At 52.0% G+C, this 21,992-nt stretch overlaps 1 protein-coding gene across 3 annotated transcripts in view; it reads left to right on the top strand.

The window, feature by feature from the left end:
- Window positions 1–4,659: 4,659 nt before the first annotated feature.
- Window positions 4,660–21,992, top strand: part of eppk1 (epiplakin 1) — a 36,968-nt gene continuing 19,635 nt past the window's right edge. For all 3 annotated transcript variants that reach the window (XM_031904551.1, XM_031904552.1, XM_031904550.1), the window contains exon 1: window positions 4,660–4,871. In XM_031904551.1, coding sequence (XP_031760411.1) covers window positions 4,675–4,871 — 197 coding nt within the window. In that variant the 5' untranslated portion in view covers window positions 4,660–4,674. The remainder of the gene's footprint in view (window positions 4,872–21,992) is intronic.

Here is a 21,992-nt window from a genome sequence, read left to right as displayed (position 1 = left end):
CTGATCTCTTACTCTGATCCATAACTCTGATCTCTTACTCTGACCCATAACTCTGATCTCTTACTCTGATCCATAACTCTGATCTCTTACTCTGATCCATTACTCCGATCTCTTACTCTGATCCATAACTCTGATCTCTTACTCTGATCCATAACTCTGATCCATAACTCCGATATCTTACTCTGATCCATAAATCTGATCTCTTACTCTGATCCATAACTCTGATCTCTTACTCTGATCCATAACTCTGATCTCTTACTCTGACCCATAACTCTGATCTCTTACTCTGATCCATAACTCTGATCTCTTACTCTGATCCATAACTCCGATCTCTTACTCTGATCCATAACTCTGATCTCTTACTCTGATCCATAACTCTGATCTCTTACTCTGATCCATAACTCTGATCCATAACTCCGATATCTTACTCTGATCTCTTACTCTGATCCATAACTCTGATCTCTTACTCTGATCCATAACTCTGATCTCTTACTCTGATCCATTACTCCGATCTCTTACTCTGATCCATAACTGTGATCTCTTACTCTGATCCATAACTCTGATCTCTTACTCTGACCCATAACTCTGATCTCTTACTCTGATCCATAACTCTGATCTCTTACTCTGATCCATTACTCCGATCTCTTACTCTGATCCATAACTCTGATCTCTTACTCTGATCCATAACTCTGATCCATAACTCCGATATCTTACTCTGATCCATAAATCTGATCTCTTACTCTGATCCATAACTCTGATCTCTTACTCTGATCTCTTACTCTGATCCATAACTCTGATCTCTTACTCTGATCCATAACTCTGATCTCTTTCTCTGATCCATAACTCTGATCTCTTACTCTGATCCATAACTCTGATCTCTTACTCTGATCTCTTACTCTGATCCATAACTCTGATCTCTTACTCTGATCTCTTACTCTGATCCATAACTCTGATCTCTTACTCTGATCCATAACTCTGATCTCTTTCTCTGATCCATAACTCTGATCTCTTACTCTGACCCATAACTCTGATCTCTTTCTCTGATCCATAACTCTGATCTCTTTCTCTGATCCATAACTCCGATCTCTTACTCTGATCGATAACTCTGATCTCTTTTTCTGATCTATAACTCCGATCTCTTACTCTGATCCATAACTCTGATCTCTTACTCTGATCCATAACTCTGATCCATAACTCCGATATCTTACTCTGATCCATAAATCTGATCTATTACTCTGATCTCTTACTCTGATCCATAACTCTGATCTCTTACTCTGATCTCTTACTCTGATCCATAACTCTGATCTCTTACTCTGATCCATAACTCTGATCTCTTTCTCTGATCCATAACTCTGATCTCTTACTCTGATCCATAACTCTGATCTCTTTCTCTGATCCATAACTCTGATCTCTTTCTCTGATCCATAACTCCGATCTCTTACTCTGATCGATAACTCTGATCTCTTTTTCTGATCTATAACTCCGATCTCTTACTCTGATCCATAACTCCAATCTCTTACTCTGATCCATAACTCCGATGTCTTTCTCTGATCCATACCTGTGATCTCTTACTCTGATCCATAACTCTGATCTCTTACTCTGATCCATAACTCTGATCTCTTACTCTGATCCATAACTCTGATCTCTTACTCTGATCCATAACTCTGATCACTTACTCTGACCCATAACTCCGATCTCTTACTCTGACCCATAACTCTGATCTCTTACTCTGATCCATAACTCTGATCTCTTACTCTGACCCATAACTCTGATCTCTTACTCTGATCCATAACTCCAATCTCTTACTCTGATCCATAACTCCGATGTCTTTCTCTGATCCATACCTGTGATCTCTTACTCTGATCCATAACTCTGATCTCTTACTCTGATCCATAACTCTGATCTCTTACTCTGATCCATAACTCTGATCTCTTACTCTGATCCATAACTCTGATCACTTACTCTGACCCATAACTCTGATCTCTTACTCTGATCTCTTACTCTGATCCATAACTCTGATCACTTACTCTGACCCATAACTCTGATCCATAACTCCGATCTCTTACTCTGACCCATAACTCCGATCCATAACTCCGATCTCTTACTCTGATCCATAACTCTGATCTCTTGCACTGTGGCACCACCAGGTAATAGTATGGGCATTATATAGTATAGTCTTGAGCCACCAAGTAATAGTTTCCTCACTTGAGTTACTGCCCTGTGTGGGGGTGCATATAAGTGTATTTAGGGGGGCTTATTTTCTGATAGAAAAAGCAATGAAATGGAATTCTTCCCCCAAACCCCAAAGTGTTGCCCCCAGAGAAGGAAGAGTCACTGCTGCCACACTGTTTCCTGGCCATATGTACTAAACCATTTATTGCCCCTGATTGGCCCGGGATATTTTGTAGGTACAGCTCCCTCTCAGCCCAATGTAAACAGCAGCAGCAGAGCGGCCCGGCCATATTTACTCACCTATAATTCTACCCCCGCCCTGTATGTTTATATAGAGCATAATAACAATTACTCATGTGATCATTCCGACTCATTAACTCTTCCCTTCTGCCCAGCAACTGCCCCGGCTCCGCTTTAATACCCAGTGCTGAGCTTTAGCCTGTTGGGCAGTAGGTATAACTGGGTATAACTAAAGGCAATGGCTATACTGGCACACAGCCAGACAACAGAGTGATGGGACATTGGCACGGTGAGTGTATTGGGGCACAATGTTGGCACGGTGAGTGTATTGGGGCACAATGTTGGCACGGTGAGTGTATTGGGGCACAATGTTGGCACGGTGAGTGTATTGGGGCACAATGTTGGCACAGTCAGTGTATTGGGGCACAATGTTGGCACAGTCAGTTTATTGGGGCACAATGTTGGCACGGTGAGTGTATTGGGGCACAGTGAATGTATTGGGGCACAACATTGGCACAGTCAGTGTATTGGGGCACAATGTTGGCACAGTGAGTGTATTGGGGCACAATGTTGGCACAGTCAGTGTATTGGGGCACAATGTTGGCACGGTGAGTGTATTGGGGCACAGTGAGTGTATTGGGCCACAATGTTGGCACAGTGAGTGTATTGGGGCACAATTTTGGCACAGTGAGTGTATTGGGGCACAATGTTGGCACAGTAAGTGTATTGGGGCACAACGTTGGCACGGTGAGTGTATTGGGGCACAGTGAGTGTATTGGGGGCACAGTGAGTATATTGGGGGCACAGTGAGTGTATTGGGGCACAGTGAATGTATTGGGGGCACGGTGAGTGTATTGGGGCACAGTGAGTGTATTGGGGCACAGTGAATGTATTGGGGCACAGTGAGTATATTGGGGGCACAGTGAGTGTATTGGGGGCACAGTGAGTATATTGGGGGCACAGTGAGTGTATTGGGTCACAGTGAATGTATTGGGGGCACGGTGAGTGTATTGGGGCACAGTGAGTGTATTGGGGCACAGTGAGCATATTGGGGGGCACAGTGAGTGTACTGGGGCACAGTGAATGTATTGGGGGCACAGTGAGTGTATTGGGGGCACAGTGAGTGTATTGGGGCACAGTGAGTGTATTGGGGGATACAGTGAGTATATTGGGGGCACAGTGAGTGTATTGGGGGCACAGTGAGTATATTGGGGCACAGTGAATGTATTGGGGCACAGTGAGTATATTGGGGGATACAGTGAGTGTATTGGGGGCACAGTGAGTGTATTGGGGCACAGTGAGTATATTGGGGGCACAGTGAATGTATTGGGGCACAGTGAGTATATTGGGGGATACATTGAGTGTATTGGGGGCACAGTGAGTATATTGGGGGATACAGTGAATGTATTGGGGCACAGTGAGTATATTGGGGGATACATTGAGTGTATTGGGGGCACAGTGAGTATATTGGGGGATACAGTGAGTGTATTGGGGCACAGTGAGTATATTGGGGGCACAGTGAATGTATTGGGGCACAGTGAGTATATTGGGGGATACATTGAGTGTATTGGGGGCACAGTGAGTATATTGGGGGATACAGTGAGTGTATTGGGGGCACAGTGAGTGTATTGGGGCACAGTGAGTGTATTGAGGGCACAGTGAGTGTATTGGGGCACAGTGAGTATATTGGGGGGCACAGTGAGTGTATTGGGGCACAGTGAGTGTATTGGGGCACAGTGAGTGTATTGAGGGATACAGTGAGTATATTTGGGGGCACAGTGAGTGTATTGGGGCACAGTGAGTGTATTGGGGGATACAGTGAGTATATTGGGGGCACAGTGAGTGTATTGGGGGATACAGTGAGTATATTGGGGGCACAGTGAGTGTATTGGGGGGCACAGTGAGTATATTGGGGGGCACAGTGAGTATATTGGGGGCACAGTGAGTGTATTGGGGGGCACAGTGAGTGTATTGGGGGGCACAGTGAGTATATTGGGGGGCACAGTGAGTATATTGGGGGGCACAGTGAGTGTATTGGGGCACAGTCAGTATATTGGGGGGCACAGTGAGTATATTGGGGGGCACGGTGAGTATATTGGGGGGCACAGTGAGTGTATTGGGGCACAGTGAGTATATTGGGGGGCACAGTGAGTATATTGGGGGGCACAGTGAGTGTATTGGGGGGCACTGGTTATACTGGGACCCTCCCAGTCCGGGCCCCTGCAGCCCCCCCTTCTCTTGGTCTTTCCCCAGTCGGGGCAGATGTGGGTGAGTGTGGGGCAGGTAGCGGCGCTACTGGGCGGGGCTAGGCGGGGCGGGGCGGGGCTGAGCGGTATATACAGGGCAGTAGGGCTCACAGTTGGGAGTCGGGGGAGAAGCCTGTCTGTCCGGCCGCTGTGTCTGTGCCCCCGGCTGTGCCGCCCTCATCCTCATCTTCCTCACCGCCCCCCCACCTACCGGTAAGTCTATGGGAATGTTCCGCTTATTCGCCTTTCTGCCCCTGCGTGTATTGTGTATTGCCCCACTTACCCCTCTCCCCTGTACCTCTCACACCCACTTACCCCTCTCCCCTGTACCTCTCACACCCACTTACCCCTCTCCCCTGTACCTCTCACACCCACTTACCCCTCTCCCTTGTACCTCTCACTTACCCCTCTCCCCTGTACCTCTCACACTCACTTACCCCTCTCCCCTGTACCTCTCACACTCACTTACCCCTCTCCCCTGTACCTCTCACACCCACTTACCCCTCTCCCCTGTACCTCTCACACTCACTTACCCCTCTCCCCTGTACCTCTCACACTCACTTACCCCTCTCCCCTGTACCTCTCACACTCACTTACCCCTCTCCCCTGTACCTCTCACTTACCCCTCTCCCCTGTACCTCTCACTTACCCCTCTCCCCTGTACCTCTCACTTACCCCTCTCCCCTGTACCTCTCACACTCACTTACCCCTCTCCCCTGTACCTCTCACTTACCCCTCTCCCCTGTACCTCTCACTTACCCCTCTCCCCTGTACCTCTCACTTACCCCTCTCCCCTGTACCTCTCACACTCACTTACCCCTCTCCCTGTACCTCTCACACTCACTTACCCCTCTCCCCTGTACCTCTCACACCCATTTACCCCTCTCCCTTGTACCTCTCACACCCACTTACCCCTCTCCCCTGTACCTCTTACACTCACTTACCCCTCTCCCTTGTACCTCTCACACCCACTTACCCCTCTCCCCTGTACCTCTCACACCCACTTACCCCTCTCCCCCTGTACCTCTCACTTACCCCTCTCCCCTGTACCTCTCACTTACCCCTCTCCCCTGTACCTCTCACACCCACTTACCCCTCTCCCCTGTACCTCTCACTTACCCCTCTCCCCTGTACCTCTCACTTACCCCTCTCCCCCTGTACCTCTCACTTACCCCTCTCCCCTGTACCTCTCACTTACCCCTCTCCCCTGTACCTCTCACACCCACTTACCCCTCTCCCCCTGTACCTCTCACACCCACTTACCCCTCTCCCCTGTACCTCTCACACCCACTTACCCCTCTCCCCTGTACCTCTCACTTACCCTCTCCCCTGTACCTCTCACACCCACTTACCCCTCTCCCCTGTACCTCTCACACCCACTTACCCCTCTCCCCTGTACCTCTCACACTCACTTACCCCTCTCCCCTGTACCTCTCACACTCACTTACCCCTCTCCCCTGTACCTCTCACACTCACTTACCCCTCTCCCCTGTACCTCTCACACCCACTTACCCCTCTCCCCTGTACCTCTCACACCCACTTACCCCTCTCCCCTGTACCTCTCACACCCACTTACCCCTCTCCCCCTGTACCTCTCACTTACCCCTCTCCCCTGTACCTCTCACTTATCCCTCTCCCCTGTACCTCTCACACCCACTTACCCCTCTCCCCTGTACCTCTCACTTACCCCTCTCCCCTGTACCTCTCACTTACCCCTCTCCCCTGTACCTCTCACACCCACTTACCCCTCTCCCCCTGTACCTCTCACTTACCCCTCTCCCTGTACCTCTCACACCCACTTACCCCTCTCCCCTGTACCTCTCACACCCACTTACCCCTCTCCCCTGTACCTCTCACACCCACTTACCCCTCTCCCTTGTACCTCTCACACCCACTTACCCCTCTCCCCTGTACCTCTCACTTACCCCTCTCCCCTGTACCTCTCACACCCACTTACCCCTCTCCCCCTGTACCTCTCACTTACCCCTCTCCCCTGTACCTCTCACACCCACTTACCCCTCTCCCCTGTACCTCTCACACCCACTTACCCCTCTCCCCTGTACCTCTCACACCCACTTACCCCTCTCCCTTGTACCTCTCACTTACCCCTCTCCCTTGTACCTCTCACTTACCCCTCTCCCTTGTACCTCTCACCCCTCTCCCTTGTACCTCTCACACCCACTTACCCCTCTCCCCTGTACCTCTCACACTCACTTACCCCTCTCCCCTGTACCTCTCACACCCACTTACCCCTCTCCCCTGTACCTCTCACTTACCCCTCTCCCCTGTACCTCTCACACCCACTTACCCCTCTCCCCTGTACCTCTCACACCCACTTACCCCTCTCCCTTGTACCTCTCACTTACCCCTCTCCCCTGTACCTCTCACACCCACTTACCCCTCTCCCTTGTACCTCTCACTTACCCCTCTCCCTTGTACCTCTCACACTCACTTACCCCTCTCCCCTGTACCTCTCACACCCACTTACCCCTCTCCCCTGTACCTCTCACTTACCCCTCTCCCCTGTACCTCTCACACCCACTTACCCCTCTCCCCTGTACCTCTCACACCCACTTACCCCTCTCCCTTGTACCTCTCACTTACCCCTCTCCCCTGTACCTCTCACACCCACTTACCCCTCTCCCTTGTACCTCTCACTTACCCCTCTCCCTTGTACCTCTCACACTCACTTACCCCTCTCCCCTGTACCTCTCACACCCACTTACCCCTCTCCCCTGTACCTCTCACACTCACTTACCCCTCTCCCCTGTACCTCTCACACCCACTTACCCCTCTCCCCTGTACCTCTCACACCCACTTACCCCTCTCCCCTGTACCTCTCACTTACCCCTCTCCCCTGTACCTCTCACACCCACTTACCCCTCTCCCCTGTACCTCTCACACCCACTTACCCCTCTCCCCTGTACCTCTCACTTACCCCTCTCCCCTGTACCTCTCACACCCACTTACCCCTCTCCCCTGTACCTCTCACACTCACTTACCCCTCTCCCCTGTACCTCTCACACCCACTTACCCCTCTCCCCTGTACCTCTCACACCCACTTACCCCTCTCCCCTGTACCTCTCACACCCACTTACCCCTCTCCCCTGTACCTCTCACACCCACTTACCCCTCTCCCTTGTACCTCTCACTTACCCCTCTCCCTTGTACCTCTCACTTACCCCTCTCCCTTGTACCTCTCACCCCTCTCCCTTGTACCTCTCACTTACCCCTCTCCCCTGTACCTCTCACACCCACTTACCCCTCTCCCTTGTACCTCTCACTTACCCCTCTCCCTTGTACCTCTCACACTCACTTACCCCTCTCCCCTGTACCTCTCACACCCACTTACCCCTCTCCCCTGTACCTCTCACTTACCCTCTCCCCTGTACCTCTCACACCCACTTACCCTCTCCCCTGTACCTCTCACACCCACTTACCCCTCTCCCTTGTACCTCTCACTTACCCCTCTCCCCTGTACCTCTCACACCCACTTACCCCTCTCCCTTGTACCTCTCACTTACCCCTCTCCCTTGTACCTCTCACACTCACTTACCCCTCTCCCCTGTACCTCTCACACCCACTTACCCCTCTCCCCTGTACCTCTCACACTCACTTACCCCTCTCCCCTGTACCTCTCACACCCACTTACCCTCTCCCCTGTACCTCTCACACCCACTTACCCCTCTCCCCTGTACCTCTCACTTACCCCTCTCCCCTGTACCTCTCACACCCACTTACCCCTCTCCCCTGTACCTCTCACACCCACTTACCCCTCTCCCCTGTACCTCTCACTTACCCCTCTCCCCTGTACCTCTCACACCCACTTACCCCTCTCCCCTGTACCTCTCACACTCACTTACCCCTCTCCCCTGTACCTCTCACACCCACTTACCCCTCTCCCCTGTACCTCTCACACCCACTTACCCCTCTCCCTGTACCTCTCACACCCACTTACCCCTCTCCCCTGTACCTCTCACACCCACTTACCCCTCTCCCTTGTACCTCTCACTTACCCCTCTCCCTTGTACCTCTCACTTACCCCTCTCCCTTGTACCTCTCACCCCTCTCCCTTGTACCTCTCACACCCACTTACCCCTCTCCCTTGTACCTCTCACACCCACTTACCCCTCTCCCCTGTACCTCTCACACTCACTTACCCCTCTCCCCTGTACCTCTCACACCCACTTACCCCTCTCCCCTGTACCTCTCACACCCACTTACCCCTCTCCCCTGTACCTCTCACACCCACTTACCCCTCTCCCCTGTACCTCTCACACCCACTTACCCCTCTCCCTTGTACCTCTCACTTACCCCTCTCCCCTGTACCTCTCACACCCACTTACCCCTCTCCCTTGTACCTCTCACTTACCCCTCTCCCTTGTACCTCTCACACTCACTTACCCCTCTCCCCTGTACCTCTCACACTCACTTACCCCTCTCCCCTGTACCTCTCACACCCACTTACCCCTCTCCCTGTACCTCTCACACTCACTTACCCCTCTCCCCTGTACCTCTCACACCCACTTACCCCTCTCCCCTGTACCTCTCACACCCACTTACCCCTCTCCCCTGTACCTCTCACACTCACTTACCCCTCTCCCCTGTACCTCTCACACCCACTTACCCCTCTCCCCTGTACCTCTCACACCCACTTACCCCTCTCCCCTGTACCTCTCACACCCACTTACCCCTCTCCCCTGTACCTCTCACACCCACTTACCCCTCTCCCCTGTACCTCTCACACCCACTTACCCCTCTCCCCTGTACCTCTCACACCCACTTACCCCTCTCCCCTGTACCTCTCACACTCACTTACCCCTCTCCCTTGTACCTCTCACTTACCCCTCTCCCCTGTACCTCTCACACCCACTTACCCTCTCCCCTGTACCTCTCACACTCACTTACCCCTCTCCCCTGTACCTCTCACACCCACTTACCCCTCTCCCTTGTACCTCTCACTTACCCCTCTCCCCTGTACCTCTCACACCCACTTACCCCTCTCCCTTGTACCTCTCACTTACCCCTCTCCCTTGTACCTCTCACACTCACTTACCCCTCTCCCCTGTACCTCTCACACTCACTTACCCCTCTCCCCTGTACCTCTCACACCCACTTACCCCTCTCCCCTGTACCTCTCACACCCACTTACCCCTCTCCCCTGTACCTCTCACACTCACTTACCCCTCTCCCCTGTACCTCTCACACCCACTTACCCCTCTCCCCTGTACCTCTCACACCCACTTACCCCTCTCCCCTGTACCTCTCACACTCACTTACCCCTCTCCCCTGTACCTCTCACACCCACTTACCCCTCTCCCCTGTACCTCTCACACCCACTTACCCCTCTCCCTTGTACCTCTCACACCCACTTACCCCTCTCCCCTGTACCTCTCACTTACCCCTCTCCCCTGTACCTCTCACACCCACTTACCCCTCTCCCCTGTACCTCTCACACCCACTTACCCCTCTCCCCTGTACCTCTCACACCCACTTACCCCTCTCCCTTGTACCTCTCACACCCACTTACCCCTCTCCCTTGTACCTCTCACTTACCCCTCTCCCCTGTACCTCTCACACCCACTTACCCCTCTCCCTTGTACCTCTCACTTACCCCTCTCCCCTGTACCTCTCACACCCACTTACCCCTCTCCCTTGTACCTCTCACTTACCCCTCTCCCTTGTACCTCTCACACTCACTTACCCCTCTCCCCTGTACCTCTCACACCCACTTACCCCTCTCCCCTGTACCTCTCACACTCACTTACCCCTCTCCCCTGTACCTCTCACACTCACTTACCCCTCTCCCCTGTACCTCTCACACCCACTTACCCCTCTCCCCTGTACCTCTCACACCCACTTACCCCTCTCCCCTGTACCTGTGTCACTCACATGCACTCACACTCACATACACTCACATACACACTCAGACTCACTCACTGAGACACTCACAGAGACACTGACACTCACATACCCTTGGACACACACTCAGTGCCCCCCAGCTTGCACCCCACACACTCACACAGGGCAGTACTGCCCCACATGCAGCCCCAGGGTAAGGGGCACAGGCAGTTCGGGGCAATGATAAGACCCAATTGTTGCCCAGCTGTGAGCGGCTGCAGAGCCACATGTCTAGCTCAATGGTAAATATATGCCCCCCCCCCCCACATTCCTGCCCCCCCCCCACATTCCTGCCCCCCCCCCCCCACATTCCTCTGCCCCAGCTCATCCCTCAGGTGCCCTCTCCCCTCTATTGTTTGTGCAACACCCACTGCTTGTGTCACAGGAATCCTGCCCCCCCCGCCCCCCCCCCCCCGCCCGGGCCTGGCCGGCACCCAGTATATACAGATTGGGAGATCAGGTTTAACTGGACGGAATTACAGAGGCTTCCCCCCCCCCATTCCCACCATCTCCCACCCCCACAAACAGCAATGATGTGACTGCACTTGTATATGGGGGGGGCAGAACTTGTGCAACAGGTTGGGGAGCAAATGGGATTGTTTCCCCCCCGAGACTTACAGCACTGGTTTAAATTGACAATTCCTTACCCCCCCCCCCCCCCCCAGATTCACTTGAATATCAGATTCCTGAATGATATCATGTTGGGGGTTACTGTGCAAATGTGCACCTCAGCCAAACTATGTTTTGTGTTATGGAGTTTGGGCAACTTTAAGGATCATGTACCCCCTACTGTAAATGATAAGGATATTAGCAGTCACTGAGGGGTTCTGTGCCCCCATATAAAGGCACAAGGCTGCAGGCTGAGTTATACAGGGAACTCTGAGTATCACTCATGTATTATAAGGGATAATGTACCCCCTACTGTAAATGATAAGGATATTAGCAGTCACTGAGGGGTTCTGTGCCCATATAAAGGCACAAGGCTGCAGGCTGAGTTATACAGGGAACTCTGAGTATCACTCATGTATTATAAGGGATAATGTACCCCCTACTGTAACTGATAAGGATATTAGCAGTCACTGAGGGGTTCTGTGAGGTGCTGGGGCAGGTGGCACAGAGCTAGGGGTAACTGTGCAGATACACTGACTGGGGCAGTAAATGCTGGGGTCTCTGGCAGCCCCTGATGCCAACCCATATTCACCCAGTATGAGACCATCCGGTAGTGCCCTGTGCCAGTGCGGCTGACAGGCTGGGTGTATCGGGGCATTGCAATTGCCCTAAAGTGAAACTGGCGGCTCAAAGTGGTGATTTTGTAACTTCGGCTAAATTCTGAGGGTCTTCCGGGGTCAGTGAATGGGTTGCACCCGGGGCCCCAGGAGCTCAGAGACCAACGATGGTTTAATGGTGGTTTATTGGTGGTTTATTGGTGGTTTAATGGTGGTTTAATGGTGGTTTAATGGTGGTTTAATGGTGGTTTATTGGTGGTTTAATGGTGGTTTAATGGTGGTTTAATGGTGGTTTAATGGTGGTTTATTGGTGGTTTAATGGTGGTTTAATGGTGGTTTAATGGTGGTTTATTGGTGGTTTATTGGTGGTTTATTGGTGGTTTATTGGTGGTTTATTGGTGGTTTAATGGTGGTTTAATGGTGTTTTAATGGTGGTTTATTGGTGGTTTAATGGTGGTTTATTGGTGGTTTATTGGTGGTTTAATGGTGGTTTAATGGTGGTTTATTGGTGGTTTATTGGTGGTTTATTGGTGGTTTAATGGTGGTTTAATGGTGGTTTAATGGTGGTTTAATGGTGGTTTATTGGTGGTTTATTGGTGGTTTAATGGTGGTTTATTGGTGGTTTAATGGTGGTTTATTGGTGGTTTAACTTTCCCAGAAGTACAGGGTACAGGGTGTGCCACTTGTGTCACTGCCATGTGTGTGCCAGGGGCATTGTGGGCATAGGTTAGTGCCTTTATATAGTGCTGTAGCCCTGCAACTCCCAGCAGCCCCCGACAACCCGCTGCCCAGCACTGGCAATGTAGGGTTAATAGCAGCTCATTGGTGCCTGGCAGGGAAAGGGTCATTCAGAAGAAGGGGCTGTCCCTCTGGGGATCAATTAAAGGGCCAGGCGTTTTATTCTCATTGGATAAGTGCCCCCCACCATTTCATTCCTCAGTACAGATTATTGGCAGGTCCTGGCAGTGCCAGTCTGTGTGCCCGGCTCTGAGTGCCCCCCACCATTTCATTCCTCAGTACAGATTATTGGCAGGTCCTGGCAGTGCCAGTCTGTGTGCCCGTCTCTGAGTGCCCCCCACCATTTCATTCCTCAGTACAGATTATTGGCAGGTCCTGGCAGTGCCAGTCTGTGTGCCTGGCTCTGAGTGCCCCCCACCATTTCATTCCTCAGTACAGATTATTGGCAGGTCCTGGCAGTGCCAGTCTGTGTGCCCGGCTCTGAGTGCCCCCCACCATTTCATTCCTCAGTACAGATTATTGGCAGGTCCTGGCAGTGCCAGTCTGTGTGCCTGGCTCTGAGTGCCCCCCACCATTTCATTCCTCAGTACAGATTATTGGCAGGTCCTGGCAGTGCCAGTCTGTGTGCCTGGCTCTGAGTGCCCCCCACCATTTCATTCCTCAGTACAGATTATTGGCAGGTCCTGGCAGTGCCAGTCTGTGTGCCTGGCTCTGAGTGCCCCCCACCATTTCATTCCTCAGTACAGATTATTGGCAGGTCCTGGCAGTGCCAGTCTGTGTGCCTGGCTCTGAGTGCCCCCCACCATTTCATTCCTCAGTACAGATTATTGGCAGGTCCTGGCAGTGCCAGTCTGTGTGCCTGGCTCTGAGTGCCCCCCACCATTTCATTCCTCAGTACAGATTATTGGCAGGTCCTGGCAGTGCCAGTCTGTGTGCCTGGCTCTGAGTGCCCCCCACCATTTCATTCCTCAGTACAGATTATTGGCAGGTCCTGGCAGTGCCAGTCTGTGTGCCTGGCTCTGAGTGCCCCCCACCATTTCATTCCTCAGTACAGATTATTGGCAGGTCCTGGCAGTGCCAGTCTGTGTGCCTGGCTCTGAGTGCCCCCCACCATTTCATTCCTCAGTACAGATTATTGGCAGGTCCTGGCAGTGCCAGTCTGTGTGCCTGGCTCTGAGTGCCCCCCACCATTTCATTCCTCAGTACAGATTATTGGCAGGTCCTGGCAGTGCCAGTCTGTGTGCCTGGCTCTGAGTGCCCCCCAGCATTTCATTCCTCAGTACAGATTATTGGCAGGTCCTGGCAGTGCCAGTCTGTGTGCCCGGCTCTGAGTGCCCCCCACCATTTCATTCCTCAGTACAGATTATTGGCAGGTCCTGGCAGTGCCAGTCTGTGTGCCTGGCTCTGAGTGCCCCCCACCATTTCATTCCTCAGTACAGATTATTGGCAGGTCCTGGCAGTGCCAGTCTGTGTGCCTGGCTCTGAGTGCCCCCCACCATTTCATTCCTCAGTACAGATTATTGGCAGGTCCTGGCAGTGCCAGTCTGTGTGCCCGGCTCTGAGTGCCCCCCACCATTTCATTCCTCAGTACAGATTATTGGCAGGTCCTGGCAGTGCCAGTCTGTGTGCCCGGCTCTGAGTGCCCGTTACCCATTCCTGGCAGTTCGGTTCCGCCCGTAGGAGGGCTGGGCACCCATGAAGCCCCCATTCTGTGGGAGGGGCTCTGTTCTGTGGGAGGGGCTTTGTAAGGTGCAGAATTCCTGGGAGCTAACGCTTCATTCCATCGGGGGCTGCAACGAGTTTCTAAATTCTTACTCAGAAATGCACGCCCCCCCCCCCCCCCCGGGTTATTAACTGCTCAGTGTCAGGGTGGGTCATTTACACTCTGTGCCCCAGGTGGGGGGGGGGGGCAGTCGGGGGCAGTTTACTAATAAACACACTGCAGCTCTGCCATCCAGTGTAATTAGTGTTTATTGTGCCAACACACCTGCCCCTGTCAGGTCTAATAACTGCCCCGCCCCCACCATATAATGACAAGAGGAAGTGTGGGTAAAGTGAGCTTACAATCTAAGGTCTCTATTCCATTCCCATCAGCCCCTGCCCCAGTGAGCTTACAATCTAAGGTCCCTATCCCATTCCCATCAGCCCCTGCCCCAGTGAGCTTACAATCTAAGGTCCCTATCCCATTCCCATCAGTCCCTGCCCCAGTGAGCTTACAATCTAAGGTCCCTATCCCATTCCCATCAGTCCCTGCCCCAGTGAGCTTACAATCTAAGGTCCCTATCCCATTCCCATCAGCCCCTGCCCCAGTGAGCTTACAATCTAAGGTCCCTATCCCATTCCCATCAGTCCCTGCCCCAGTAAGCTTACAATCTAAGGTCCCTATCCCATTCCCATCAGTCCCTGCCCCAGTGAGCTTACAATCTAAGGTCCCTATCACATTCCCATCAGCCCCTGCCCCAGTGAGCTTACAGTCTAAGGTCCCTATCCCATTCCCATCAGCCCCTGCCCCAGTGAGCTTACAATCTAAGGTCCCTATCCCATTCCCATCAGCCCCTGCCCCAGTGAGCTTACAATCTAAGGTCCCTATCACTTTCCCATCAGCCCCTGCCCCAGTGAGCTTACAATCTAAGGTCCCTATCCCATTCCCATCAGCCCCTGCCCCAGTGAGCTTACAATCTAAGGTCCCTATCCCATTCCCATCAGTCCCTGCCCCAGTGAGCTTACAATCTAAGGTCCCTATCCCATTCCCATCAGCCCCTGCCCCAGTGAGCTTACAATCTAAGGTCCCTATCCCATTCCCATCAGCCCCTGCCCCAGTGAGCAGGCCAATAGCCAATGGAGAAGTTTCTACAATTGGCCAATCACAGACATGGGGATCACATGACTAAGTAAGGGTGGTTAAAAGAGTCAATGAGTTACATAAGGATATATTGGAAAGAACAGTATAGAGTAGTATCTGTATAGTATTTAGACTAAATATGAATTAGACATAACAAGTTACATCGTAATCAAAGTGTAAACCGTTTGGTTGTGTAGTTTTCAAAAAGAATATCCATTTTGTCTCTTTTCTTACTAAAATGGAGGAAATATTATCTCCTCTGGGATTGGGAGTTACTTTATCGATTCCTGCGACTCTGAGGAACGTTACAGATCTGTTTGATCGTGAAAGTGTTTTGCAATAACAATTCTCATTGCTGATATTTACTACCTGTTCTCTAACCCCCGTATTGTTCCACCCCCGTATTGTTCAGCCCCCGTATTGTTCAGCCCCCGTATTGTTCAGCCCCCGTATTGTTCAGCCCCCGTATTGTTCAGCCCCCGTATTGCTCGACCCCCGTATTGTTCAGCCCCCGTATTGTTCCACCCCCGTATTGTTCAGCCCCCGTATTGCTCGACCCCCGTATTGCTCCACCCCCGTATTGTTCAGCCCCCGTATTGTTCAGCCCCCGTATTGTTCAGCCCCCGTATTGTTCAGCCCCCGTATTGTTCAGCCCCCGTATTGTTCCACCCCCGTATTGTTCAGCCCCCGTATTGCTCGACCCCCGTATTGTTCAGCCCCCGTATTGCTCGACCCCCGTATTGTTCAGCCCCCATATTGTTCGACCCCCGTATTGCTCGGCCCCCGTATTGTTCCACCCCCGTATTGTTCGGCCCCCGTATTGCTCGGCCCCCGTATTGCTCGGCCCCCGTATTGCTCGGCCCCCGTATTGTTCCGCCCCCGTATTGCTCCACGCATTTAGTGCACGTGAGGAGATAACATGTTTGGTGTTTCCATCGATACAATGTTTTATCTGGTATTTCTTTGATGTTACAGAAGAAGTAAAGAAAGTTGTTACTAAAGGTGCAAGTGATACATTGGCTCCAGCAGCCTTTTATACCCGAGTGCGAGTGTGATTGTTAGTGTGAGTGTGAGTGTGAGTGTGAGTGCGAGTGTGAGTGTGAGTGTGAGTGCGAGTGTGAGTGCGAGTGTGAGTGCGAGTGTGAGTGCGAGTGTGAGTGCGAGTGTGAGTGCGAGTGTGAGTGCGAGTGTTAGTGTGTTAGTGCGAGTGTGAGTGTGATTGTTAGTGTGATTGTTAGTGTGAGTGTTAGTGTGAGTGTTAGTGTGAGTGTTAGTGTGAGTGTTAGTGTTAGTGCGAGTGTTAGTGCGAGTGTTAGTGCGAGTGTTAGTGCGAGTGTTAGTGCGAGTGTTAGTGCGAGTGTTAGTGCTAGTGCGAGTGTTAGTGTTAGTGCGAGTGTTAGTGTTAGTGCGAGTGCGAGTGTTAGTGCGAGTGTTAGTGCGAGTGCGAGTGCGAGTGCGAGTGCGAGTCGGTTACTGACAGTTTCACTCTTTCTGGTGACAAATTTATATCCATTATTAGGAATTTGTCTCAGAATAGGGTCAGTTTTCAAAATAGTCAAATTATTGTTGATATTTTCAATCATTTCCTGTTGAGGCTGCAGGTTACACTGTACAGTTATACTTTTATATCTATTAGAGAGGCCGGCTCTGTCATTGGATGCAGGGTTTTCATTGGATGCAGGGTTTTCATTGGACGCAGTGTTTTCATTGGACGCAGTGTTTTCATTGCACGCAGGGTTTTCATTGGATGCAGGGTTTTCATTGGATGCAGGGTTTTCATTGGACGCAGTGTTTTCATTGGACGCAGTGTTTTCATTGGACGCAGTGTTTTCATTGGACGCAGTGTTTTCATTGGACGCAGTGTTTTCATTGGACGCAGTGTTTTCATTGGACGCAGTGTTTTCATTGCACGCAGGGTTTTCATTGGATGCAGGGTTTTCATTGGATGCAGGGTTTTCATTGGACGCAGTGTTTTCATTGGATGCAGGGTTTTCATTGGATGCAGGGTTTTCATTGGATGCAGGGTTTTCATTGGACGCAGTGTTTTCATTGCACGCAGGGTTTTCATTGGACGCAGTGTTTTCATTGCACGCAGGGTTTTCATTGGATGCAGGGTTTTCATTGGATGCAGGGTTTTCATTGGATGCAGGGTTTTCATTGGATGCAGGGTTTTCATTGGACGCAGTGTTTTCATTGCACGCAGGGTTTTCATTGGACGCAGTGTTTTCATTGCACGCAGGGTTTTCATTGGATGCAGGGTTTTCATTGGATGCAGGGTTTTCATTGGATGCAGGGTTTTCATTGGACGCAGTGTTTTCATTGCACGCAGGGTTTTCATTGGACGCAGTGTTTTCATTGCACGCAGGGTTTTCATTGGATGCAGGGTTTTCATTGGATGCAGGGTTTTCATTGGATGCAGGGTTTTCATTGGATGCAGGGTTTTCATTGGACGCAGTGTTTTCATTGGACGCAGTTTTTTCATTGGACGCAGTGTTTTCATTGGACGCAGTGTTTTCATTGCACGCAGGGTTTTCATTGGATGCAGGGTTTTCATTGGATGCAGGGTTTTCATTGGATGCAGGGTTTTCATTGGACGCAGTGTTTTCATTGGACGCAGTGTTTTCATTGGACGCAGTGTTTTCATTGGACGCAGTGTTTTCATTGGATGCAGTGTTTTCAAAAGCTTTTGGGTAATGTCTATTGGATGGCCTCTCTCTAACAGTCTGTGAGATCATGAGATTTAGACACAAACTCAGATCCTCAGATCCGCCTGCTGCGTAGGGACCGACTGTATGGCATGTGATGGATAGGGTGCCGCGGGGCGAGAGCTGGCATTTAGCAATGTGTTTGCTGAGCAGTCTTGTGACTGGTTTAATTAATGATTGCTTGTGTGTACTGGGTTCTACTGGGTTCTGCAGGGTTCTACAGGGTTCTACTGGGTTCTACTGGGTTCTACTGGGTTCTACTGGGTTCTGCAGGGTTCTACAGGGTTCTACAGGGTTCTACTGGGTTCTACTGGGTTCTACTGGGTTCTACTGGGTTCTGCAGGGTTCTACAGGGTTCTACTCTGACCCTGTGATGTTATTTCGCTGCTGCCAGAGAACATAGTGCCACTCTCTCACAGACAGTAATGTGGCCCTTTATGCCCCTTAGCAGATTTTCCCATAGACGCAGAGGTGCCAGGCTGTGCCAGTGGGTAAGGGTACAGGGAGTTGTTGCTTAGACAGTTTGTTTCCCATGCAGAATTCAGGCAGAGCATGCTGGGAATTTAGTGACTTGTATAGGGCCACCCTTATATCCAGGGGCACAGGACCCCCCACCCATAAAGAGAGCGAGAGAACCTTTCCCTGCCCCCCCATTGTCACACCCAGAGTCCCACACAGGCCCCGGCTCGTTCTGCTGTCAGCGCTGCCCCGGGCATAACTGGGCTGGGAGTGGCGCGGGGAGAGTGGGGCGAGGCACAGGCACCATAGCGCCACCTGGGGGAGGATTGGTATAGGGGTTATTGGGCAGGGCCGGGGGGGCAGTATAGGGGTTATTGGGCAGGGCCGGGGGGCAGTACGGGGTTATTGGGCAGGGCCGGGGGGGCAGTATAGGGGTTATTGGGCAGGGCCGGGGGGGCAGTATAGGGGTTATTGGGCAGGGCCGGGGGGGCAGTATAGGGGTTATTGGGCAGGGCCGGGGGGCAGTATAGGGGTTATTGGGCAGGGCCGGGGGCAGTACGGGGTTATTGGGCAGGGCCGGGGGCAGTACGGGGTTATTGGGCAGGGCCGGGGGCAGTATGGGGGTTATTGGGTAGGGCTGGGGGGGCAGTAGGGCAGTGTGTAGGGAAGTGTAACCCTTTGGGTGCCGGGGGGGGGGCAGCTGTAGAAAGTGTAACCCTTTGGGTGCCAGGGGGGGGCCCAGCTGTAGGAAGTGTAACCCTTTGGGTGCCGGGGGGGGGCAGGGCTGTAGGAAGTGTAACCCTTTGGGTGCCGGGGGGGGGCAGGGCTGTAGGAAGTGTAACCCTTTGGGTGCCGGGGGGGGGGGCAGGGCTGTAGGAAGTGTAACCCTTTGGGTGCCGGGGGGGGGGGGCAGGGCTGTAGGAAGTGTAACCCTTTGGGTGCCGGGGGGGGGCAGGGCTGTAGGAAGTGTAACCCTTTGGGTGCCGGGGGGGGGGCAGGGCTGTAGGAAGTGTAACCCTTTGGGTGCCGGGGGGGGGGGCAGGGCTGTAGGAAGTGTAACCCTTTGGGTGCCGGGGGGGGCAGGGCTGTAGGAAGTGTAACCCTTTGGGTGCCGGGGGGGGGCAGGGCTGTAGGAAGTGTAACCCTTTGGGTGCCGGGGGGGGGGGGGGGGGGGGCAGGGCTGTAGGAAGTGTAACCCTTTGGGTGCCGGGGGGGGGGCAGCTGTAGGAAGTGTAACCCTTTGGGTGCTGGGGGGGGGGGGCAGGGCTGTAGGAAGTGTAACCGGCACGTGGGCAGAAGGAAACGATTAGAGAATATTAATTTGCATATAATTACCCTTCATTAGCGGTGGGGCCGCCGGGGATTCCAGTAGAACCAGTTTGGCCCATACTAATTCCCAGCATGCCCTGCCAGCCGCTGCCCCCGGCACCTCCTCCTGTGTCACATTGCCGGGAGGGAGAGCTATAATTGGCCAGCGCCACCTACAGGGCTTTATGTGTAACACCCCCTGCCGGCATATTGTACAGGAGTGGGGACTCTGTGTAACCCCCCTGTATATATTGTACAGGAGTGGGGACTCTGTGTAACCCCCCTGTGTATATTGTACAGGAGTGGGGACTCTGAGCTTTATGTGTAACCCCCCTGTGTATATTGTACAGGAGTGGGGACTCTGAGCTTTATGTGTAACCCCCCTGTGTATATTGTACAGGAGTGGGGACTCTGTGTAACCCCCCTGTGTATATTGTACAGGAGTGGGGACTCTGAGCTTTATGTGTAACCCGCTGTGTATATTGTACAGGAGTGGGGACTCTGTGTAACCCCCCTGTGTATATTGTACAGGAGTGGGGACTCTGTGTAACCCCCCTGTGTATATTGTACAGGAGTGGGGACTCTGAGCTTTATGTGTAACCCCCCTGTGTATATTGTACAGGAGTGGGGACTCTGAGCTTTATGTGTAACCCGCTGTGTATATTGTACAGGAGTGGGGACTCTGAGCTTTATGTGTAACCCCCCTGTGTATATTGTACAGGAGTGGGGACTCTGAGCTTTATGTGTAACCCGCTGTGTATATTGTACAGGAGTGGGGACTCTGTGTAACCCCCCTGTGTATATTGTACAGGAGTGGGGACTCTGAGCTTTATGTGTAACCCCCCTGTGTATATTGTACAGGAGTGGGGACTCTGAGCTTTATGTGTAACCCCCCTGTGTATATTGTACAGGAGTGGGGACTCTGTGTAACCCCCCTGTGTATATTGTACAGGAGTGGGGACTCTGAGCTTTATGTGTAACCCCCCTGTGTATATTGTACAGGAGTGGGGACTCTGAGCTTTATGTGTAACCCCCCTGTGTATATTGTACAGGAGTGGGGACTCTGTGTAACCCCCCTGTGTATATTGTACAGGAGTGGGGACTCTGAGCTTTATATGTAACCCCCCTGTGTATATTGTACAGGAGTGGGGACTCTGAGCTTTATGTGTAACCCCCCTGTGTATATTGTACAGGAGTGGGGACTCTGAGCTTTATGTGTAACCCCCCTGTGTATATTGTACAGGAGTGGGGACTCTGTGTAACCCCCCTGTGTATATTGTACAGGAGTGGGGACTCTGAGCTTTATATGTAACCCCCCTGTGTATATTGTACAGGAGTGGGGACTCTGAGCTTTATGTGTAACCCCCCTGTGTATATTGTACAGGAGTGGGGACTCTGAGCTTTATGTGTAACCCCCCTGTGTATATTGTACAGGAGTGGGGACTCTGAGCTTTATGTGTAACCCCCCTGTGTATAGCAGTTATTTGGTTGCTAGGGTCTTGTTTACCGTAGCAACCAGGCAGTGGGTTGAATAGATGAATAGGGGAGGGGCTGAATAGAAAGATGAGGAATAAAAAGTAACAATAAAGCTGGAGCCTCACAGAGCAATAGGGTTTGGTTGCTCGGGTCCAAGTTACCTTAGCAACGAGAGAGGGGTTAGGATAAGAGACAGGAATATGAATAGGAGAGGGGCTGAATAGAAAGATAAGGAATAAAAAGTAACAATAACAATAAAACTGGAGCCTCACAGAGCAATAGGGTTTGGCTTCCGGGGTCAGTGACCCCCATTTGCGAGTTGTAAAGATGTAGGAGAGAAAAGTAAATAAAATAATTAGAAAACCATAAAAAATAAATAATGAAGAGCAGTTGCTAAGTTGTTATATTCTGTAACATACCGAAAGCTAAAATAAAGGTCAACTTCCCCTTTAATAAGGAGATGGGTCTGTAACTCAACTCACAGAGATACGTGCCTCTAGCAGAGGTGCCGGGGTCAGTGCCCAAGGTGCCGGGGTCAGTGCCCAAGGTGCCGGGGTCAGTGCCCAAGGTGCCGGGGTCAGTGCCCAAGGTGCCGGGGTCAGTGCCCAAGGTGCCGGGGTCAGTGCCCAAGGTGCCGGGGTCAGTGCCCAAGGTGCCGGGGTCAGTGCCCAAGGTGCCG

The sequence above is a fragment of the Xenopus tropicalis genome, chromosome 6, assembly GCF_000004195.4.
Source record: "Xenopus tropicalis strain Nigerian chromosome 6, UCB_Xtro_10.0, whole genome shotgun sequence".
Classification (NCBI taxonomy): domain Eukaryota; kingdom Metazoa; phylum Chordata; class Amphibia; order Anura; family Pipidae; genus Xenopus; species Xenopus tropicalis.
The sequence above is the reverse complement of the archived record's forward strand: the minus strand, read 5'-3'. Positions and strand labels throughout refer to the sequence as shown.